General features: G+C 34.5%; 1 protein-coding gene across 6 annotated transcripts in view; it reads left to right on the forward strand.

Annotated features, from left to right (window-relative positions):
* PAN3 (poly(A) specific ribonuclease subunit PAN3) overlaps nucleotides 1-21,940 on the forward strand; it is a 134,512-nt gene that overhangs the window by 82,325 nt on the left and 30,247 nt on the right. For 4 of the 6 annotated variants that reach the window (XR_009221160.1, XM_058547930.1, XM_058547931.1 and 1 more), the window contains 4 exons: nucleotides 16,107-16,354; nucleotides 17,490-17,546; nucleotides 19,016-19,120; nucleotides 19,963-20,020. Coding sequence is in view for 5 of the 6 variants with exons in the window: in XM_058547930.1 (XP_058403913.1) it covers nucleotides 16,107-16,354; nucleotides 17,490-17,546; nucleotides 19,016-19,120; nucleotides 19,963-20,020 (468 nt within the window). In the remaining variant the exon portion in view is untranslated. The remainder of the gene's footprint in view (nucleotides 1-16,106; nucleotides 16,355-17,489; nucleotides 17,547-19,015; nucleotides 19,121-19,962; nucleotides 20,021-21,940) is intronic. The other 2 variants (XM_058547932.1, XM_058547934.1) reach the window with 1 other exon arrangement.

Below are 21,940 nucleotides of genomic sequence, written 5' to 3' on the forward strand. Positions count from 1 at the left end.
CATGGGGTTATAAAGATTTCTCTCAAGTAAACCTTTTTGCATTTAGGTTGTTTCATCTTTGAAAAGGTAGTTTGCATTTGTGGCTTGAAACTTTTAGGATTAAATTGAATTTAATTTGATTAGTATATATTTTACTAGATCGGTGAATAATTTATATTTTGGTTTATGGGTAATATTATAATATGCTTTTGATAATTAATAATTTTTACCTTAAAAAGTTATAGTACTTTCTGGTATTGTTGTGAAGGAAACGAGAATAATTATAATGTTTAATTAAATGGATTTTTTAATCTGAAACTTGAGGGATTTAAGCTATAGAAAGAAAAATTTTCGTATCCTAATATTCTAGGCCACAATAAATGATGCAGGAATACTGTGGACTGTCTTTTTGGAGGCTTTTAAAAACGGTGTGGCATGACATAGGGAATACTTTGCCCAAAGATACATCTGTGTGGTAACACATAAAATTTTGTGGTTTAAGAGTTAAAGGATAATAAATATATTAATTTTATTTTAGTCATTTGAAATTTAGTATGATTTAAAATACATAGGAATAATGGGAATTTTACCTAGCCAATATTTAAGTTGATTATTAAATATCTTTTATTGTTTAGGCTAGAAGTGCAAATGATCATCCATCATGTCAGAGTTGGGAAAATTGTTCTTTAGACAAGTGAGCTTTTATACAGTTCAACCTTAGGTTCATTAGTTGCATGATTATTATGACCTTAAGCATGGTACTTTTGATTAAGAACATTTTTAGCTGGTTTTGATAATTATTTGCAAAGCTGAATTTGATTGAATGATGAAATTAATATGAGGAAGGAAGTAAAGGCTAGTATTATCTTAGCTTTTACTTCCTAATTCTGTTGCTTTTTTGTTTTGTTTTGTTTTTTGTTTTTTTATGTGTGAGGAAGATTAGCCCTGAGCTAACATCTGTTGCCAATCCTACTCTTTTTGCTGAGGAAGATTGGCCCTGGACTAGTATATGTGCCCATCTTCCTCTACTTTATATGTGGGACACATGTCACAGCATGGCTTGATAAACATAAGTGTGCACCAGGGATCTGAACCTGCAAACCTCGGGCCCCTGAAGTGGAGCGCGCGGACTTAACCACTACGCCACCGGGCCAGCCCCTCTGTTGCTTTTTGGATGGTGCTTTGTTTTATTTTGTACAGTTTGTTTGAGGATTAGATTCACGTTTAAAATACACACATGCCTGTGTGATAGTAGTCTCATTTATATCTTTATTTGTGTCTAATTTTTTTCCTTTTTCTGTTTTTTTTATGATGAGGGAGATTGGCCCTGAGCTAACATCTGTGCCAGTCTTCCTCTATTTTGTATGTGGGACTCCGCCACAGCATGGTTGATGAGTGATGTAGGTCTGTGCCCGGAATCTGAACCTGTGAACCTGGGCCGCCAAAGCGGAGTACGCTGAACTTAACCAGTAGGCCATGGGGCCGGCCCTCCTGCCCAATTTTTAAAGTTTTCTTTTTTTTTTTTTTTACACCTCAGTTTTTGGCTTAAAAGGGATGGTAAACTGTTCTCAAATTAAAATTAGTAAAATACAGTCAGGCACCACATAATGACATTTCAGTCAAAGACGGACTGCATATATGACAGTGGTCCCAGAAGATTAGTACCATATAGTCTAGGTATGTAGTAGCCTATATTATCTAGGTTTGTGTAAGCACGGCTATGATGTTTGCCTAACGACGAGATCCCCTCAACAACGTATTTCTCAGAATATATCCCCATCATTAAGCGACGCAATACTGTGTTGACTTTTTTTTTAACTTGATGGTAGGGTCTTGAAGGATTATTGCCGTTAGTCCTATTGTTGGGCAGAAAAGTGACCAAAACTAAAATCAATATTTATCATATTCCTGGATTCTAAGATACCATCTATTATAAAATGCATTTGTTGTTGCTGTTAGTACCGTCTAGTCAGTTCTGACTCCCGGCGACCTTGTGTACAGCAGAGTGGAACCCCGCCCAGTCTTTTTGCACCGTCCTCTCACCTTTCGGCACTACAACAGACAGTGCTCCACTGCTATTCATAGGGTTTTCATGGCCAGTTTTTTTGAAAGTGGGTGACCAGGTCCTTTTTCCTAGTCTGTCTTAGTCTGGAAGCTCCGCTGAAACCTGTCCACCACCGGTGACCCTGCTGGTATTTGAAATGCCGGTGCATAGCTTTCAGCATCACAGCCACATGCAGCCGCCACAGTATGATAATCAACAGACAGGTGGTGTAGTTCCCTGACCAGGAAATGAACTCAGGCCATGGTGGTGAAAGCACCAAATCTTAACCACTAGAACACCAGGGCTTGCTGTAAAATGCATCCCATCAATTTAATAATAGCCTTTTTGGGGGAAAAAAATAATATCACTAGATATATGAATTTTATAAAATCTTTAATAAAGAAAGGAATCCAAACACCCATATTGCTAGGATTCTTCAGAAACACTAAATTCTTATCCAGTCTTTAAATTCAAGGATCTTCTGAATCACTCTTGTCTGTAGCAGTAGACATAGCTTCATAGTGACTTGTTCCTTTTCACAGTACCTAAACCTTTAGGACTGACGGTATAATTTGGAGGCTTATCGTAGAATTCCAGAAACTTTAACAGATAAATGTTTTGAATTGGTTTTACTGTCCTCTCCTCCTTTAATATTTTGTATGTTCTGAAATTTAACAACTGTTCTGCTTTTAATCACATTTTCTCTTTGTACTATAACTTTTCCTTCTAGGTACGTTATTTTTATATGGCCATTAGTGATTTAAATTTAGGTTAAATTCAATAGCATGAGAGTGCCACATGGGGCTATGTTAGCACTGAAGGGGCCTAAATTCTAGTTTCATTTCTATCATTGTTGAGTTTATAGATTGAAAAAAATCACTAAGCTACGTTGGGCCCCAGTTGTCTAGTTTGTAAAAAGAGGGGGAAGCTTAGTCTACTTCTGGCTTAAAAATTGTAAAACATTCTCTTCAAATGATTGGCAGGTTCGTGAAGTAGATTCTTATTTATCATTAAATTTAAGTAGATAATTAAGTAGATTCTTTTTTTTTTTTTTCTTTTTTCCCCCAAAGCCCCAGTAGATAGTTGTATGTCATAGGTGCACATCCTTCTGGTTGCTGTATGTGGGACGCGGCCTCAGCATGGCCGGAGAAGCGGTGCGTCGGTGTGCGCCCGGGATCCGAACCCGGGCCGCCAGCAGCGGAGCACGCGCACTTAACTGCTAAGCCACGGGGCCGGCCCGAGATTCTTAATTATCTTTAAAAAGATAATTATGAGTTTAAGGGTGACTCAGTGGGGTGATTATCGTGAAGCAAAATATTGACTAAGGATTTCTAAATTTAGGTTTTTTAAATTTTCATATTCTTTTCTTATATTATAGCAATGAAGATGATAACGTAGGATTTGTGCAAACAAACTTATGCTGGAGGTTATTTAAAATGTAAACTTAAAAGGAATTGATTTTATTTTAGGTCAAGTTGTTAAGTATTCAAATAGTTTTTCTATAATTCCTAACTGGATTAAATAACTATCATGGGGAAAAATTTAGTGCACATTATAGAGCATCACGTATAATGAGCTGTTTTCCCTTAAAACCATTTTTACCACCTTAATAGACTTCAGTTGATCAACAGTGTTTTCTCTAACCTTCAAATTGCCATTGTTTTGAAAAAATTATTTGATCTATTAAAAAGTTGAATCATAGTGTTAACCTTTTAAAAAGCAGCATATTTGTATATGCTCTGTGCATATATACATTTATCTTAACCATAAATATCTTTCAGGATAGGACTATTTCTTTTTTTTTTTTTTTAAAGATTTTATTTATTTATTTATTTTTCCCCCAAAGCCCCAGTAGATAGTTGTATGTCATAGGTGCACATCCTTCTAGTTGCTGTATGTGGGACGCGGCCTCAGCATGGCCGGAGAAGCGGTGCTTCGGTGCACGCCCGGGATCCGAACCGGGGCCGCCAGCAGCGGAGCGCGCGCACTTAACCGCTAAGCCACGGGCCGGCCCAGGATAGGACTATTTCTTTAGGATACTTTCCAGAGCTAGACTTTCTGGAACAAAAGCTGTGAATTGTTTTTAATCTATTGAAATTGAAAGCAGCTATTTTTATGATGCATACACCACATCATAGCCTAGATGATCCTTTTTAGGATTGTCTTAAAAATCCAACAGTTATTTACTAAGAATAAAGTTTTGTTTCATATACTTCTGATACTTAAATAAGTAAACTTTTTGAGTGGCTTCTATAATTTTAGTATGCTAAAGCTAAATATGACTTTAGAAGCTAAAATATGACTTAACTAATGATATTACAAAGTCTTTTGTATTTAATGTTAGTAGCTGAAATCTTATTTTAAGCCATAGCATACATATTTATTTAGTGTGTGTCTTTAGATAGTTCACGTACTAGAGATATGAGCTGATCAAACACATAGGTTCAGCTCCTTTTTATATGAACTATATTTAATTTTTCTTTGCTATATTTCCTGGCCATGGAGTGTACATCACTAATATATGTAATTTTTCTAAACTAATATACGTGTATGGATAAAAAGTAGTGGAGTCAACATAAATCCATTGCCCTAACTTAAGGCTTACTTTTTTTTCCTCCTCCTTGCCTGAGGCACATGTTTAGATATGAAAAACAAAACATTTGCCCTTGTATTTCTCTGTAGCAGTATTCACTTTACTATAGAACAGAATTATGAAAAAGTGGTGACTATATTGGAGACAATTCAAGGTGTCTGGAGAAATGAGCCTGCTATCCTTAACAAAGCCTGCTTGCAAGGTTGGCCCTTGGCTGACGTCTGGGAACTTGGAGTTGGGGAATGTTCCTGGTGTTCCCTAACTGATAAGAGTGGTTTACTGTGTCAGGACTCTGTACAAACAATGGGTTTATGCTGCACACCTGCTTTCCTTCTGGGAGTTTGGAATTCTGTTATGTGCTAGGCAGAGGATGCCTATGTGACCAGTCCCCTATGAGAACCTGGGGCACTGAGTCTCTAATGGGCTTCTCTGAGCAGATACTCATTGCATATACATTACTGGAGGAAGAGGAAGCTGTGTGACCCCTCATGAGAGGAAGAGAACATGAGGAAGCTTACACATGAAAACCTCTAGACTCCACCTGTGTCTTTTCCCCTTAAGATCTGCATGTGTATGCTTACGACATTGCTGTGGTAAAGTTTAGCCATGAGTGCAACTATATGCGAAGTCCTTTGAGTTCCAGTGAATTTCTGAATATGGGGGTGGTCTTGGGAACCCCCAGTCAAGGATTCTTTGTTACTAAATTTACTGAGAAACTAAGGGTTGTATTTTAAAGCAGTTTTAGTTATACAGTAATCATCAACATGATATGGAGGGTTTAGTGCATTTTTTATGTTATTCTGTAACTTTAACATTTTATTTCAGAAAGTTCTATTCAGTAGAAATCTGTCCTGCATACAGTATAGTTAGCTAGAGTATCTTGGGGATTTGTTTGACTGGTTGCATCAAATTGCAAATAACTCCATGATATCCGAACTTTTAATTGTTAAAATGATTACAATTAAATACTTACCTTAAACTCACTTTATCTTTCTGCTAAGAACAGCTAGTGATAGAAATGGACCAAGAAATAAAGCTTGTCTCCAAAGCACTGAAAGAATAAGTAGGAGGAGAAAGGTGCTCTGAATTCAACTTTGGACTTGATCTTTTACCACCCTTTAAATCATCAGCAAAGTCAAGGAAAAGAATTTATTGATTCTTAATATGTTTAAGACTGTGTTAGAATTTAGGAATATAAATTTAAGTGTCTGTTTTTTGGAATATAACTGCATTGTTTTATTTTGGGGGGCGATTGGGGAACTTGGTTAAAAAAATGAATAAAGTAAGAAATGTATTTTTAGTAGTAATTTCGTTTTTTGTATTCCTAGATATGATCATATAAATTCCTTAGTATGATTTTCTGTTGGATGAAACCCCAGATATTGGTCCTGTCCTTAAGAAGATAATGCTTCCTCTATTTGTCTTCAAGTTCATCTGTTCAATATGAGATGTATTTTGTTTGTATTTCTAATCTAAATTATTCAGTGTAGTCAGTCATACCTGACGATTTATTATTGGGGATTTAGTTTGGTTATTGGAACTGCGTTAAAATCATTAGTGTAATCTTGGTTTACCTTGGCTACATTTACCTGGGAAGAGTAGTACTAGAATAATCAGATTGCTCTGTCTGAAGAATGTCTTTCACCCCAAATTATTTAAAATTCCTCTCTTTCACAGTGGCTTACGGCTTGTTTCACATTTGCTTTTAAATAGTGACAACTGACATCTATGACACTTAATAGCATGAACATTTACTTTTCTCCCAACTTCTTGTTGTACTCAGGTAATTCTGATGATGGCATTCTCCATTTCCTGATCATAGCTGTTGCTGTATTTAGCATCTTTATTATTGGTACCAAAAAGAGGAAACTTTCACCTCTCTATCTCTTTCTTTTCAACAAATTTATTATGTGCTGACACTGTGCCATTCCATGTACAGTTTGGAATACAGAAAGGATTAAGGCACAGTTCTTCCCTGCAAAGAGACAATTGGAATTGTGTGGTACTTACAGCAAAAGATAAAGTACAAAATGATGAGAATAATTTTTAAATATGGGTATCAAGAAAATTTTTATAGAGTAAGAAGATTCTTCAGAAGGATGAATTGGAATTTACTGTGAGGATGAGGTTTAAAGAATTTGGTGTTGGCAAAGAGGGTTGTTGATTAATGTACTAGAGGAGGAAGCAGCTTTGGAGACTTGTAGATACATGAAGAAGCATGGTGTCTTCAGGGAAGTTGTATTGAATGTTTAGACAAATTGAAGAGAATCACCATCATTCTGGTATTGTCTTCCTATCCATGAACATGGGCTCTCTCTCTCTTTCCTTTTGCCAGGTCTTTAATGTATTTCCACAAAGTTTTTATAATTTTCTGTGTTCAAGTCTTACATATATTTTGTAGATATTCTGAGACACTTTGTAGTATTTGTTAGTATTATAATTAGTGTCTTTGAAACTTAAAATTTTTTGAATTGATTATTTCTAGCGTATAAATATGTGGTTGACTTTTATATGTTGGTTACTTTGATAAATTCTATTATTTCTAATATTTTATAGTTTCTTATATTTGGAAAATTACCTGCAAGTAATAATAGTTTTATCTCTTCCTTTGCAGTCTTTTTTCTGTTGTTTTCTTGTGTTGACTAATGGACATTTTTGTCTTGTTCCTGATTTTAAAAGAAATATTTCTAATGGTTTCATTTTTAGAATGATCTTCACTCTGGCATCTCAGGTATATTTGTATCTGAGAGGACAACTTTTTAAAATTTCTCTAAGAAAAGAAGATATTACTTTTGTTTTTTCCTGGAAGGGATTTAAAAAGTAACCTTAACATTTGTTCATGAGGCGTTTGTTCAGTGACTCTTGTGGGCCACAAAGATGAGCAAAACAAAAATATCCACTTTTATCTGAGAAGAGGCCAATGATATGCTGGTTTTAATTTGCCTCTCTTTAATTATCAGTGAATATGAGCATGCTTTTATGTTGAAGGCATTTAATTTTTGTTTTCTAACTGGCTAGTTGTGTAATTTGTCCATTTTTTATTGGTTGATTTTTATTTTCTTAATAATTTTTAAGAACTATATATATTTTAAGCAGATTAGCCCTTTATTAAGTGTTGCAAATATCTTTTTTTGCCACGTAGAAATATTTATTTATTTGTTTGTTTGTTTATTTTTTAAGATTTTATTTATTTATTTTTTCCCCCCAAAGCCCCAGTAAATAGTTGTATGTCATAGCTGCACATCCTTCTAGTTGCTGTATGTGGGGTGCGGCCTCAGCATGGCCAGAGAAGCGGTGCGTTGGTGCGTGCCCAGGATCCGAACCCGGGCCGCCAGCATCGGAGCACGCGCACTTAACCACTAAGCCACGGGGCTGGCCCCAGAAATATTTATTTTTTGAAGAAGTTAAATTAACATTTTCTTTTTTGACCTTTTCATTTAGTATCTTCATAACAACATTATATTTTTAAAAACATTCTTTGAGATACTTTTCATTTTAAACTCTTAAATATTCACTCTGAATATTTATCTGAAATTTATGTGGGTGTAATGAATGAGTGAGTTGCTTTTATTTATTTTATTAAATAACCATCTGTTTGCTTATATCTCTATTTGTTCCGTCATTTAGTGATGGCTAGTGAGTTGTCTTATCTGACTGTTGTCCATCTCCTACCGTGAAGTTTGAAATACCACCTTTATCATTTTTTTTTTGCAGGGAAATTCGCCCTGAGCTAACATCTGTTGCCAATCTTCCTCTTTTTTTTTTTCCCTCCCCAAAGCCCCAGTGCATGATTGTATATCCTAGTTGTAAGTTGTTCTGGTTCTTCTATGTGAGCCGCCACCACAGCGTGGCTGCTGACAGATGGGTGGTGTGGTTCCACGACCAGGAAGCGAACTTAGGCCGCCGAAGCAGTGAGCGCTGAACTTGAACCACTAAGCCATCGTGGCTGGCTCAAAATGCCACCTTTATCTTAAACTTATTTTTTCATATGTATTTGAGGTCAAGTTTTGTACCTATTCTGTTGCAATGACCTGTGATTCATGTGAGCCTTTATTAAATGTTTTTATTACTATAGCTTTTATTACTTTTTAATATCTGATGGTCTTATACCATATTTTTTTCTTCCTTTTACTTTTTTATTCTTTCATTTTCTTTGTTCTTCCTCTGTACTTGATTTTCTTTAATAATTTTCCTGGCTATTCTTAATGTTTATTTTTCCACATGGATATAATTGGTTTGGCTAATTAAAAAAAATTCTATTGTTATTTTTATTGAACTAGCTTTATATTTTTAGATTAGTTAAGGGTAGAGTTGACATCTTTATAACAAATAAGTACAGGTATTTATTTTCTTTTGTTCAAATTATCTTTTGTTTCTGTCAGTAGAATTTTAGCCTTCATATAAGTCCTGCACATTTCTAGTTAACTTTATACCTAGATATTTTATCTTTTTACTGCTAATTAACATAACTGGATTTTTTTTTCTTGAACCTTCTCCCCTCACCCCCAGCAATGATTTAGATACTATTTTTTGTTGAGATATAATTCGCATATCATAAAATTCAGCCTTTTAAATTATACAATTTAGTGGTTTGTAGTATATTAACAAAATTGTGCAACCATCATCGCTATCTAATTCTACAACATATTCATCACCCCAAAAAGAAGTTTCCTACCTGTTAGTAGTCACTCCTTGTTTTTCCTCTCCCCAGTCCCTGGAAACCAGTAATCTACTTTATGTTGTTATGGATTTGCTTGTTCTGGTCGTTTAATATAAATAGAATCATACAGTATGTGGTGTTTTTGTGTCCAGCTTCTTTCACTTAATAGAATGTTTTCAGAATTCATCCATGTTATACCATGTATCGGTATATTCTTTTTATAGGTGAATAATGTTCCATTGTATGGATAGATTACATTTTGTTTACTCATTTATCAGTTGATAGAATTTGGGTTTTTCCCACTTTTTGACTATTTTGCATAATGGTGCTATGAACATTCATGTACAAATTTATATGTGAACATATGTTTTCAATTCTCTTGGGTAACATGATTAGAAGTGGAATTGCTGGGTCACATGGTAACTCTATGTTTAACAATTTGAGAAACTACCAAACTGTTTTCCAAAGTGACTGCATCTTTTTACATTTCCACCAGCAGTGTATGAGGATTTCAGTTTCTCCATTTTCTCGCTAACACTTGTTATTATCTTTGTTTTTGATTATAGCCATTCTAGTGGATATGAAGTAATATTATTGTGGTTTTGATTTTGCATGTCCCTAATGACTAAAGATGTTGAGCTTCTTTTTATCTTCTTTGGGAAAATGTCTATTCAAATCCTTTGCCCATTTTTAAATTTGGTTATTTCTTTTTATTGTTGAGTTGTTCTTTGTATATTCTACATACTAGACCTTTATCGAATATACGATTTGTAAGTAATTTCTCCCATTCTCTGGGTTGGTTTTTCATTTTTTTGATAGTTTCTTGTGAAATACAAAAAGTTTTAAATTTTGATGAAGTCCAATTTAATTTTTTTTTCCTTTGGTTATGTGTGCTTTAGGTGTCATATCTTAAGAAACCATTGCTTAGTCGAAGGTCATGAAGGTTTATGCTTGTTTTCTTTTTAGAGTTTTATAGTTTAGCTCCTACATTTAGGCTTTTGATCCATTTTGAGGTAGCTTTTGTATAAGGTGTGAGGTAGAGGTTGGATGTTATATATAGTGGTCATCCCTAGAATTTTACCATGCATGCTTTACTAAGTATGAAATTCTTGAAGAGGAAGGAGGTAAAGATATTAATTCAAAGATTTTTGAATGACTTTGTTCCTTCCTGCCCTTTTTCAATATTGTAGTTATCTAGACTTTTAATTACACTTTGACTTTATCCTATCTCAGACTAATTGATCTTCTTTCATTGTCAATACTTATGCATTTAACTACACTTTCTTATATTCTGTGCCTTTTGGGGAAGGAGACTGACTTCTCTGTACCGAAGTTGATCATTTAATTGTTCTTTCACCAAGGAGATGTGAGTAACAAACCCTAAAAATGTCTTTATTTTTCTCCTTATTTGTAACTTGTGTATAAACTTCAAGGTGACAATTATTTTCCCTCCTTACTTTGAATATGTTATTTCTTTGTATAGTGTTGCTGATGCAGTCTCCTGTTAATGTAATTGTTCTTTTTTTCAGTAGTTTGTCTCTTTCTGGTAGCTTTGTAGATTTCTTTCTTTATCTTTGACATACTGCAGTTTTACCTAATTGATTGAAAGGTATTTATTTGTACTTATTCTGTTCAGAACTCTTGCTCAGGACTTCTTGAATAAGGATTTATATGATAAATTAGTTTTTGAAAATCACAAATCTTTTCTTTGAATATTGTTTCTCCAATATTCTTTTTTCTCCTGGAAATTTGCCTTCTCATTCTACCTTTTGTGTCTCTTCGAACACTTTCATATTTTCCAAGTTTTATTTCTAGCTAATTTCCTCAGATCCTTCTCCAGTTTACTTTTTCTCTCTTTAATTTTGTCTACTTTGCTATTTAACTCATCTGCTGAGTTTTTTTCCCTTTAATTTTAATCATTATATTTTTCACTCTTAAAGAGTCTAATTTGTTCTGTTTAAGAACAAATGTCGTGTTTTTTCATGGTGTTTGTCACTTCTTTCATGTCCTTAATCAATTTAGTTGTGTTTTATCTGTGATTCATTGTTCTCAGGGTACTAATTCGTAGGTATATTGTGCATACTAATTCTCATTTTGGGAGTTGTTTTAAGTGGGATTGTTTTATGGGGAGAGATCCTGTGTGTTTGGGTTGTAGAAGTGTTCATCAAAATAGTTGGTGTTTGCTTCATCCAGGTGTCCAGTGCCAGTGCAATTCAATTTTTATGTTAATTTATCACTGGGAATTTTATCTCCTATTATATGCATGGTACTGTCATGGGGATTCCATTTCTCTTAAGACACCACCCCAACCCCCTTCCTTTCCTCCATATCTCATCCACAAACAAGTTTATCTTTGCCTCTGTGGGCTGTTAGGTAAAATTTTCTCATCCTGTATTTACTGATGGTGTAGCTTTTTCCAGACTCCTGGCTTTGCACTGGGATTTGGGTTCCATTTTCCACATTTTATGGGCTGAAGGCCATGTTTTATGTGTTCATGTGGGCATTAAAGCCTCAACTCGTAGAGACTGTGTCTGGCCTATGTTGTGATTCTCCAAACTTCCCACAGTGTAACTTCTTAATTTCAAGTTCTGCCATAGTTTCTTTCTCTTGGAGTTTTTCTTTCTTTTTTTTTTTTTTTCCTTATCTTAGCTATATTTTAAATGTATTAATTGTATTTTATCTGGTAGTTCTATGTATTCATAACATTGGTGGGAGTTGAGGAAGGATATCTGTGTTAGTTCGGTTTCTCATTTCCCAGAAACAGTATCGCCCTAACTGGTTGTTTGCATTTAGGAAGGCTGTTTATTTGGTATATATTAGTATTGTAACCATTTACTTTAATGAATTCTGTCATTATTTACAAGAGTCTTTTTTGTTGCTTTTCTTAAATTTTTCAGGTATTGAATCATGTCATCCCAAAACACTGGTACTTTTGCCTCCATAAATTATCCTTGAAATTTTTTATATCTCATTTCTTTATTTTCTTAATTATTCTTGTTAATTCCTCCAGTGGGCATTACTGTATTGTTCCTCACTTTTATTTGAAGTGGAAACTTTTTTTTTTTTGATAATTTTATTTATTTATTTTCCCCCAAAGCCCCAGTAGATAGTTGTTTGTCATAGCTGTACTTGCTTCTAGTTGCTGTATGTGGGACGCGGCCTCAGCATGGCCAGAGAAGCAGTGCGTCGGTGCACACTCGGGATCGAACCCGGGCCGCCAGCAGCGGAGCGCGCGCACTTAACCTCTAAGCCATGGGGCCAGCCCTGAAGTGGAAACTTTTAAGAAGGATTTTTTTAAATGTTCTAAAGCAATTTATCACACATGGTTTAAATATCTCAGTTTGCATATTTACTTAATAAGAAATTATAGTGCAATTATTGTATATGATGTTGGTAAAATGTCATTCTAAGAGTAAATTACAGAAAAGAATACGAAAAATAAATACAAAAATGAAATTTTTTTTTTTTAATTTTATTTATTTTTTCCCCCAAAGCCCCAGTAGATAGTTGTATGTCACAGATGCACATCCTTCTAGTTGCTGTACATGGGATGCAGCCTCAGCATGGCCGGAGAAGCGGTGCATCTGTGCGGGCCTGGGATCCGAACCCTGGCTGCCAGCAGCGGAGCGCGGGCACTTAACCGCTAAGCCACGGGGCCGGCCCAAAAATGAAATATTTCTAATTCAGCTTTTTTTAAATACAAATTTTCATTCTTCTAGATTGTCTCTTATGGTATCCTCAATGTGTTAGTATATTTGCTTAAGTGTTCTAGTGATTGAGTACCAGTTAATAGCAGGGTGTTATAATAACCACAATTAGCACTCCCCCCTGCCCCCGCCCCATATGTTGGAAAGATGGAACTTATAAAGGAATATTTACATGTGAGAGAGATGAGATTGAATCTGTTTATTTTAATTCACCTTTATTTTTAACTACTCATTTCTGTAGTATGGTTCTACTCCTTTGGGCTCTTTATAATTTAGTATTGTCTGTATGCAGTTAATGTTAAGTATGTTGTGGTTATTGTCTTCACAATACAAGTACAGAATCTCTCCCTAAGCAGATAGGTGCATATTTTACTCAAGTCTTAGTTTCTAGAATATTGTGGTGGCACAAAGCTGTGCCTTTCTAGATTTCATGTTTGAGTAATTTAGGGGTTAATTTCATATTTAGCTTCCTATATAATTTAGATACCCTGTTACCCTTATGGGTGATGATACTTACTATTGTACATGTTTTATTTTGATTGTTTTTAAATAACTCCAGTCAGCCTCAGTTCAGATATATGAACTCAAATTTCAATGCTGCAGCTTTGTATTAGAATAACCACAAAATTAAAAATTCTTAAGGAGAAGCTTATTACTTACATCTTGTGAATTCTACTAACGTAAATTCCCTTCTTAATTGACCTCAGATTGTTTTTGGTAATCTTTTTCCATGTATTTAGCCTTAAATAGGGATTCTACCTTTTGTCTCACTTACATACCTAGTTTGGTGTCAGAATCTTTCTCTTTACCCCATGCTGCCCCCATGTAGCTTATGTAGTCACACTAATGCTACTAAGTGTAATGGATCCCCTTTCAGTTCTCTAGCATAAGACTTAGGAATTAGACAACTATATAGTCTATTGACTAAGAGCACAGGCTTTGGAATCAAAGAGACCTGAATTTGAATCTTGATTCTTTTGTTTAATAATCTATATTTGTCTTTACAATAAATTAAAAAAATTTTTTAAGTTAGTTTCCTTCTCTGTGAGGTGAATATGATATACCTACCTCACAGGATTGTTGTGAGGACTAGGTAGACTGGTGTAGGTGAAGCACTTTTATTAGGGCCTGACACACGGAAAATGCTTAAGAATTGGTAGCTATATTTGTTGCTGTTACTTAATTTAAAGGTAGTAAACACATTTGCTCATCTTTGGTGACTTGGCCAGTTTTACCTTGGAGAAGGCTTAGAGACTAGCTTTAGGAAAACTATCTAAGTGCATTTCATATTAGATAAGTGGGGAGTTATATAGCCTTTGAAAATAGTTTAATAATCTTCCCAATTTTTGCTGTATGGATTAATCTGCAATTAAATGTGTAGTATAGAGTTGGGAAAACACAGAACTCTGGAACAGTTTTTTTAAAAATTAGGCTTATATCTTAACATAGTAGTTTGGCTTCCTTATATATATGTTTTTTTTTTTTTAAAGGGGTTTTAGATTTTTAAACTTTCTCTTAGATACATTTAAGACATTCTTGAGAATTCCTGGTCTATTTTAATGTCACTGCAGTAGACATTGTGTTATAGCAGTAGGACTATTAAATGGGGAGTGGAGACTTGGGTTTGAGTCCTAGTTTTGCTGTTGACTTTGCACATATGTCCTTGGCCAAGTAGCAAAACCTCCCTGTGTCTAAATTCTGATCTGTACTCTGGTGCTTGTAACCTGACCTACGTGACCTACCTCCCCTCTTAGTTGCTCAGAAAATCAGACGCAATAATTATGTCAAAGCTCTTTAGAAAGTGCAGAGAGCCATCCAGAGTAAAGATAAGTGTTATCTCAGTTCTCACCTTATATTTGTTCACCTACATGTTTTCAAAAAACATTTTGTGTTTTGTGAATTCTTAGAAATTGAAATTCATATCCTTCTTAATCATATTTCTGTGACCAGAGGCATTTTTGTCGCTTTTTTCTTGAATGTGAGATGACTTACTTCCAAGGTGAAGGGTTTTAGTCAAAATGGTTTCTGGATAAGCTAATTTTTTTCAGGAAATGTAATGGTAGCTCTAGAGACCCTTTTCAGTCTCTGCTTAGAACTGATCGCCTCCATTAAGCCTTTGATTAACTCTACCTGATTTTAATTAGTTTGCATCCATCTGCATTTATGCATGTAGTTTGCAGTATATTTATATTTGAGTGTTTTTGTAAGTCATTTTATGTCATTTACATGTGACCTGGTCTTGTTTTCTCAGCTAGCTCGGAATCTCCTGAAGGGTAAAGACAATTGTCCTTTCCCTTTCTTCACAATAGATTCATAATAGAGGATTCTCTGCATATAATGGTTTCTTACTAGTTGTGTTTAGGTAAAATTTTCACTAGAACATAGTGGTATCAGTTGGCCTAATTTTAAAAAGTGTGCATCTGCAGAAATTATCAGTTGTTTTAGTGTATGCCTATTGAGAATTAAAGACAAAAGGCATCATAACAGTATACTGCTTGATTAAAAAAATATGATGTTTAAGCTGCCATGTATTTCAACTAAGACTAGACTTAGTTTTTTTTGCTTTTGCAAACCATTCTGTTAATTGTATTTGGACAAAAGAAATCTGGTAAATCTCATTAAATAGTTTGATTTTTAATACTGTAATATTTTAGGGGAATGTGATATTTGTGTTGTTAATAGCCATAGTTTTAAATGATTCTTAACAAAAAAGGAATTATGCCTTTTATAAAGGAAAGGCTTTTATAAAAGGCATAATTTTATAAAGAGTCCCAATGTTTGTTATTTCTCATTTTTCCATGAAACTAATTTATTAAATTATTGGTGATTCTTATTATTTATGAAGTTTCTCATGTAAACCTTGATATGGAGGAGACTGTTCTTGCAATAAATTTCCTAATTTATTTGGAAATGGCTATACTTGAAAAAAAGAAACTTCCTTGCATTTGCTTTAATTGGAGCTTTCTCCAAAACAAAACAAGATAAACTTCTTTTATCTTTGCACTTAAAGAATTTGGTAAAGATGATGTTTCTTCCAAATGAATGTTTGCATTTTATTTTCCAGATTTTTTTCTCTAAAACCAATTTTTGCTCCATTAAGAAACGTTTTTACATCTTCTTCAGGAATGTCATTGTCTGCTGGATCTTCCCCTCTTCATTCCCCCAAGATCACTCCACATACTTCTCCTGCTCCCAGAAGAAGAAGTCACACTCCAAATCCAGCAAATTACATGGTGCCTTCTAGTGCCTCTACACCTGTTAATAATCCTGTTTCTCAGACTCCATCTTCTGGTCAGGTGATCCAAAAGGAAACTGTCGGTGGGACGACTTACTTCTACACAGACACAACTCCAGCACCTTTGACTGGAATGGTATGTCTGCATTAAAGGAACAATGATAGTACTCTTATAACAGTTCCTTCTTATTAATGAGATTAATTGTATCTTTTTATTGTGATATGAAAAAGTGAGTATTTAATTTACTAACTTAGATGATAATTCTAATCTCTTCATATCTTTTCAAAATAATCTGTTTCTGCATTAATAATAACCCTAGATTTGGACAAATCTGATTTTAATCTGAAATTAGATTACATTCAAACTGTAGTTTAGTATTCTATGGCATGTTTTGCTCATGGGGTTACTTAGTGCTTGTGCTAGCTGGAGTTGATGTTTGCTGACATTTGTTTATAGTATAGGTAGTTTACAAGTTAGAGAAAGCAGATGGTTTCTTTTGAGTAGTTAGTGAAAGCAAACTGTTGATAAATTCTTGCCTCAGGTGAGGCAGTGATTCGATAGCTAGATTTCTGGATAGCGGAGGACACATAGTGATAAGAGCCCTCCAGTATGGGTTACCGGCTAAGGAGGGAGGAGGGTTAGGGAGCCCTGATTATGGATGAGGAAAGAGCTACCAAAGGACTGTCAGGAGAGGAGGGTGTGGGGAAGGGAGAGGTGTGAATGGGAAGTGTTGTCATGTTCCATAAATTATACCTTTTTTGTTTCATTATTTTGTCCATGTTCAAAAATTATTTTTCTAACTGTAGAAAAATAAGTAGTAGATGAAGAGCTCATGAGTAAGAAAGCCAAATTCCCTTAAAATATGAAAGCTGATCTAAACTATAGACATTTGACATAATCATAGATGAAAGGCTTAGATGAAAAGTATATTTGGATTTTAGTAAGCAGATTTTGATCCCACAAGTTAAATTAATGATTTATTTTGATTGAATTTAATAGTTTACTAAAAGACAATTTGAGTGGAAAGACGACAGATTTCTTTTTTGTTTTTAATTTTTAGGAGTCCCAGTTCTGCCATTGTTTTGTGACTCTTGAATCTTAGTACCTCTGAGACTGTTTCCCCAATTGTAAATGGGGATAATAATACCTAACCACCTTAGGAGAAATAAATGTGAAAACATTTATAGAAATACTTGTAAATCATGTAAAATGCTGTTTAAAAAGTATTAAAATAGCTAATAGTTTTTTGTTTTGTTTTGTTTTTGGTCAGAGATCTTTCAAAAATTATCACAGAACAGCTTGCCGAACAGAAGGTCAAATAATTGAGGTAGAGTAGAGACTTTCCTTGGTTCTTTCAAGTAAGAATTCCATTAATGTTTAAATTTTTTTTGGTTTCTTATATTTTATGATTATTTACATTTATTATATTTTATTTTATTACATTTGTAGAAAAAAATTTAATTTATAAAGAGGTTCTTTTGTCACAAAACTGTTTCAGCTGTTTTTGTAGATATTATATATGGCACATTTTTATAATGTTTTTACCTTTCAAACCACTCTTAAAAATATGCTTATGGTAAACCTGAGGTAGTTAAGCCAAAGTATGCTATCAGATGTAAGGAAACCAAGGCAAGAAAAAGGAGGTATTATTCTCCTACAGATACAGGTTAAAGGAAACCTTACAAGTATTGCAAAACCACTTCCTGGTTGAGATCCAGAGCAAAATAGTCATCTGAGGGCAACAGAAATCAGCTGAATTCATTTTTAAAAGAGAAAAATACGTTTGTTTTAGCTTTTAAAATGAAAGAATAAAACAAAAGAAATTTTAGAATGTACTTTCATTTTGTGTCATGGACCAGTGTAGGGCAGGAGAGGCAGAGGAAAAAGATGAAGAAAGCAGGGTGGTGGGAAGAGTCCAACTGGAAGAATGAAAAATAAGAAGCTGGAAGCAGATTTAGTAACTTTGTTGTAGTTTGCTTGGAAGGTAAATATATTGTTACACCCTTCTGTTGACTTAAACTGCTGACCCAGAGTAAGTTGGTCCTCTTTCCTGTTGCAGTTGGAAGTGTTCATCAGGTATAGAGATAAGACTTTGTTTAGGTTGGCCACAAAAAGCCTTTCAAGTGGGCAGTTCTTTGGGTAGCCAGGGCAGTGTTACTTCATTATCTGACTGTACCCAAACACCTTTAATATCTGCTTTCTTCCTCTCTTCCAGTTGCTTTAAAAAATACTTACCAACTGTTTGTATAAGATTTTTTCCAAAGAGCTACTTTCGCCTCTCATTGGAGCTTAAATTTTATTATATCTGAAGAAATGTTTTTTTCTCATTAGATTTTTTTATATCGATTATTGTAATATCAGATTTTTTTAAGTGAATTTATTCAGAAAGTATACTGATAATAGCTGTTCTCTGAGATGTTTAATTCACTATCATTTAAAGATTAAAAACATAACAATTGAGGCCCGCCTGGTGGTACAGTGGTTAAGTTCTCACGTTCTGCCTCACCGGCCCAGGGTTTGCTGGGTTCGGATCCTGTCAAGCCATGTTCACGTGGTATCCCACATAGAAGAACTAGAAGGGCCTACAACTAGGATAAACAACTAGGTACTGGGGCTTTGGGGAGAAGAAAGAGGAAGATTGGCAACAGATGTTAGCTCAGGGCCAATCTTCCTAAAAGAAAAACAAATGTAATGATTTAGCACTCATTTAAAGATTAAAACTTTATCAAAACAACAGTAAAGCTTATTAATTGAGAAAAATTCCTCATTACATTTCCCCCCTCCGTACCTTTTTAGGTATTTCCAAACTATCATATTTATCCTCCAACTGCACCTCATGTTGCTTATATGCAACCAAAAGCAAATGCACCTTCCTTCTTCATGGCTGATGAACTCCGACAGGTATGCTTTCAGAATTCATAGTGGAAATACTTAGTGTCTGTTGTGCTTTAGCAAAGAACTGGAGAAAGAACAGAGTTCTTTTCAGGTCATATTATTTAATCAAATATGCTGTACTAAAGCAAATAAAATTTAGAATTTATGAGTTCCAGTTGGTATATTTATTTAAAGGAATCTGTTTTTCAAGAAAATTGCAAGTAATTATGAGTTAAGATATAAAACATAGAATAGCTGTTTAAATGGGCCACCTTTCTGCTCTTCGTATCCTGTGCATTGAAAGATCTCTTTGAAGTATATAAATAAATTATTTAAATGGCTTTTAACCTCCAGACAACTTTTTATCTATACCTGTAGGTTGGGAATAAGAAGTTTGGCCCAGAAATAAACCTCATTTTAAGAGAGCTCAATATTTTCTATAAAGTAGGTTTTCAAAATAACTTAGGTTTATCTTTTTGGTAAACAGCTAGATATTATTTGATATGTAGAATTTCATTTTACACTTAGATTCTTAGAAATATTTTTGTTTCAGAAAAGTAAATTGTAGCAGTATAATGTTCATAGAGTGAATTGTTGATGAGCTTAGAGTAGACCTTAAGTTTTCAGCCACAGAGTTAGTTATATGCTTTGCATTATAGCACAACTACTTAAACCCAACCTTAATTTTGGGCAGGTCTCTCTAGGACTGCAATTTAGACATTTAACCATTATTAGAAATGTTATTTCATGATAATAACATTAAAAAGTGCACATACCAAAAATATTAATACTTATGCTCTCAGTATAGTAGAAAATCCAGATTTCAGAAGCTGTGTTTAGATGTAAATATACTTGTTTTCTTTTCGTAGGAGCTGATTAACAGACATTTAATAACAATGGCTCAAATTGATCAAGCAGATATGCCAGGTAAAATGGAAGTTGATTCCTCCTTCCTTTTAAAGGGTATTATAATCCTTATGTAGTCCTACATGTTTTTATGCCTTAAAGTAGCTAATTACTATTTTATGACTATATTTATTTGAAATCTACTTAAGAAGGCTTTCAAGATGTCACTGATCATCTAGTTTATTTCCATTATTCTACATGTGACAATATTCTGGTTCATCAAAAAAATTAGATAGTTTTATGGTGATTCATGGTGATTTACCTCACTATGCACTAGAATATTACTGTTTTCTGAAACTTGGTGAACTATAGGTACTTAAGGGTAATTATCATTATTATTTTTGAGACTACAGGGTACCAGACAGTGTACTAATTAAATGCTTTACATGTCTTATTTTCTTTATCACAAAAATTCTGTGACATAGATACTAATATTGTCATCTCCGTTTTACACATGAAGAAAACTGAAGTTGACAGGAACGTTAAGTAACTTGCCTTTAAGACCAATGACTAGTAAAGGGCTGACTGAGTCAGGATTTAAACCTCGAGTTTTCTGACTACCGCAGTGTTTCTCAGAGAGCATTAAAATCTCTTTCCCTAGCTTATGCTGTACATAGCAAGATTAAATATGATATAATTTAGCAAAACTTTATAAATAATACAGTAGGAATACATTTGCCTTAGAGAGAATCTCTCAGTGCCTGGTTGTAATCAAGGATTCAGCGTAGTCCACTCTACATCTTCTTGATTGCTAGAGAATTAAAAGGAATATGTCTGGCTATTGTGTCTTAAGACTGATTTTTCCAGTTTAGATGGGCAGGAAACTTATCTTTCATAACCTTTGAAATGTTCAGGTTGGATTTTTCCTTAATTATTTAACATTGTATTTGAGGCCCTAGCCAGGATAAAAGAAAAATATATTGGAGTCATAAAGACTGGAAAGGCAAAAATAAACCTATCATGTCCTATAAATCTTACACTGTAGATTAGACATAATTTGAAGTTATAATGTAGTTTAAGAAATAGCTAGAGGGCCGGCCCCATGGCTTAGCAGTTAAGTGCATGCGCTCTGCTACTGGCGGTCTGGGTTTGGATCCCGGGCGCGCACTGATGCACCGCTTCTCCGGCCATGCTGAGGCCGCGTCCCACATACAGCAACTAGAAGGATGTGCAACTATGACATATAACTATCTACTGGGGCTTTGGGGGGAGAAAAAAGAAGGAGGATTGGCAATAGATGTTGGCTCAGAGCCAGTCTTCCTCAGCAAAAAGAGGAGGATTAGCATGGAGGTTAGCTCAGGGCTGATCTTCCTCACACACACACACAAAAAAAGAAATAGCTAGATATAAGATTAATACGTCAGTTGCATTTCTGTAGACCAGTAGCAATAACTTCAAAATGTAATGAAAAGAGAAGATGCTATTTATAATGGTTTCAGAATATCAGTACCTAGGAATGAATACAACAAAAGATTTGTAAGATCTCAATGTGGGAGATTTATTAAGAGGTATTAAATAAATAGAGTGAAGTACTATATTCATGAATAGGAAGACATGATGATTAAGATGTCAGTTTTTCTAAAATGACCTATAGATTCAATATAATTCCAGTCAAAGTATATGAACTGTTTTTACTCACACACTGCTGACACCTCATTTGTGTCCTAACAGTTTAATTGTTAAGGGCTCAGTCCCACAAGACTACTCACACTTCAGATGCCAGCTGAAGTGCTGTGCCCAGGCTACCCACGCTTCTGTCTGGTCAACTACAAATTTGGAGGTTTCCACAACCCTCCTCAGATTCGGTAATTTGCTAGAATGACTCACAGAACTGAGAAAAGCACTTTATGTAGTATTACTGGTTTATCATAAAGGACACAACTCTGGGTTGTATCGTAAAGGATGCCCTCTCTGGGTGTGCCATGCTCCCAGCACCTCCGT

Source organism: Diceros bicornis, chromosome 9 (assembly GCF_020826845.1).
Source record: "Diceros bicornis minor isolate mBicDic1 chromosome 9, mDicBic1.mat.cur, whole genome shotgun sequence".
NCBI classification, from domain to species: Eukaryota; Metazoa; Chordata; class Mammalia; order Perissodactyla; family Rhinocerotidae; genus Diceros; species Diceros bicornis.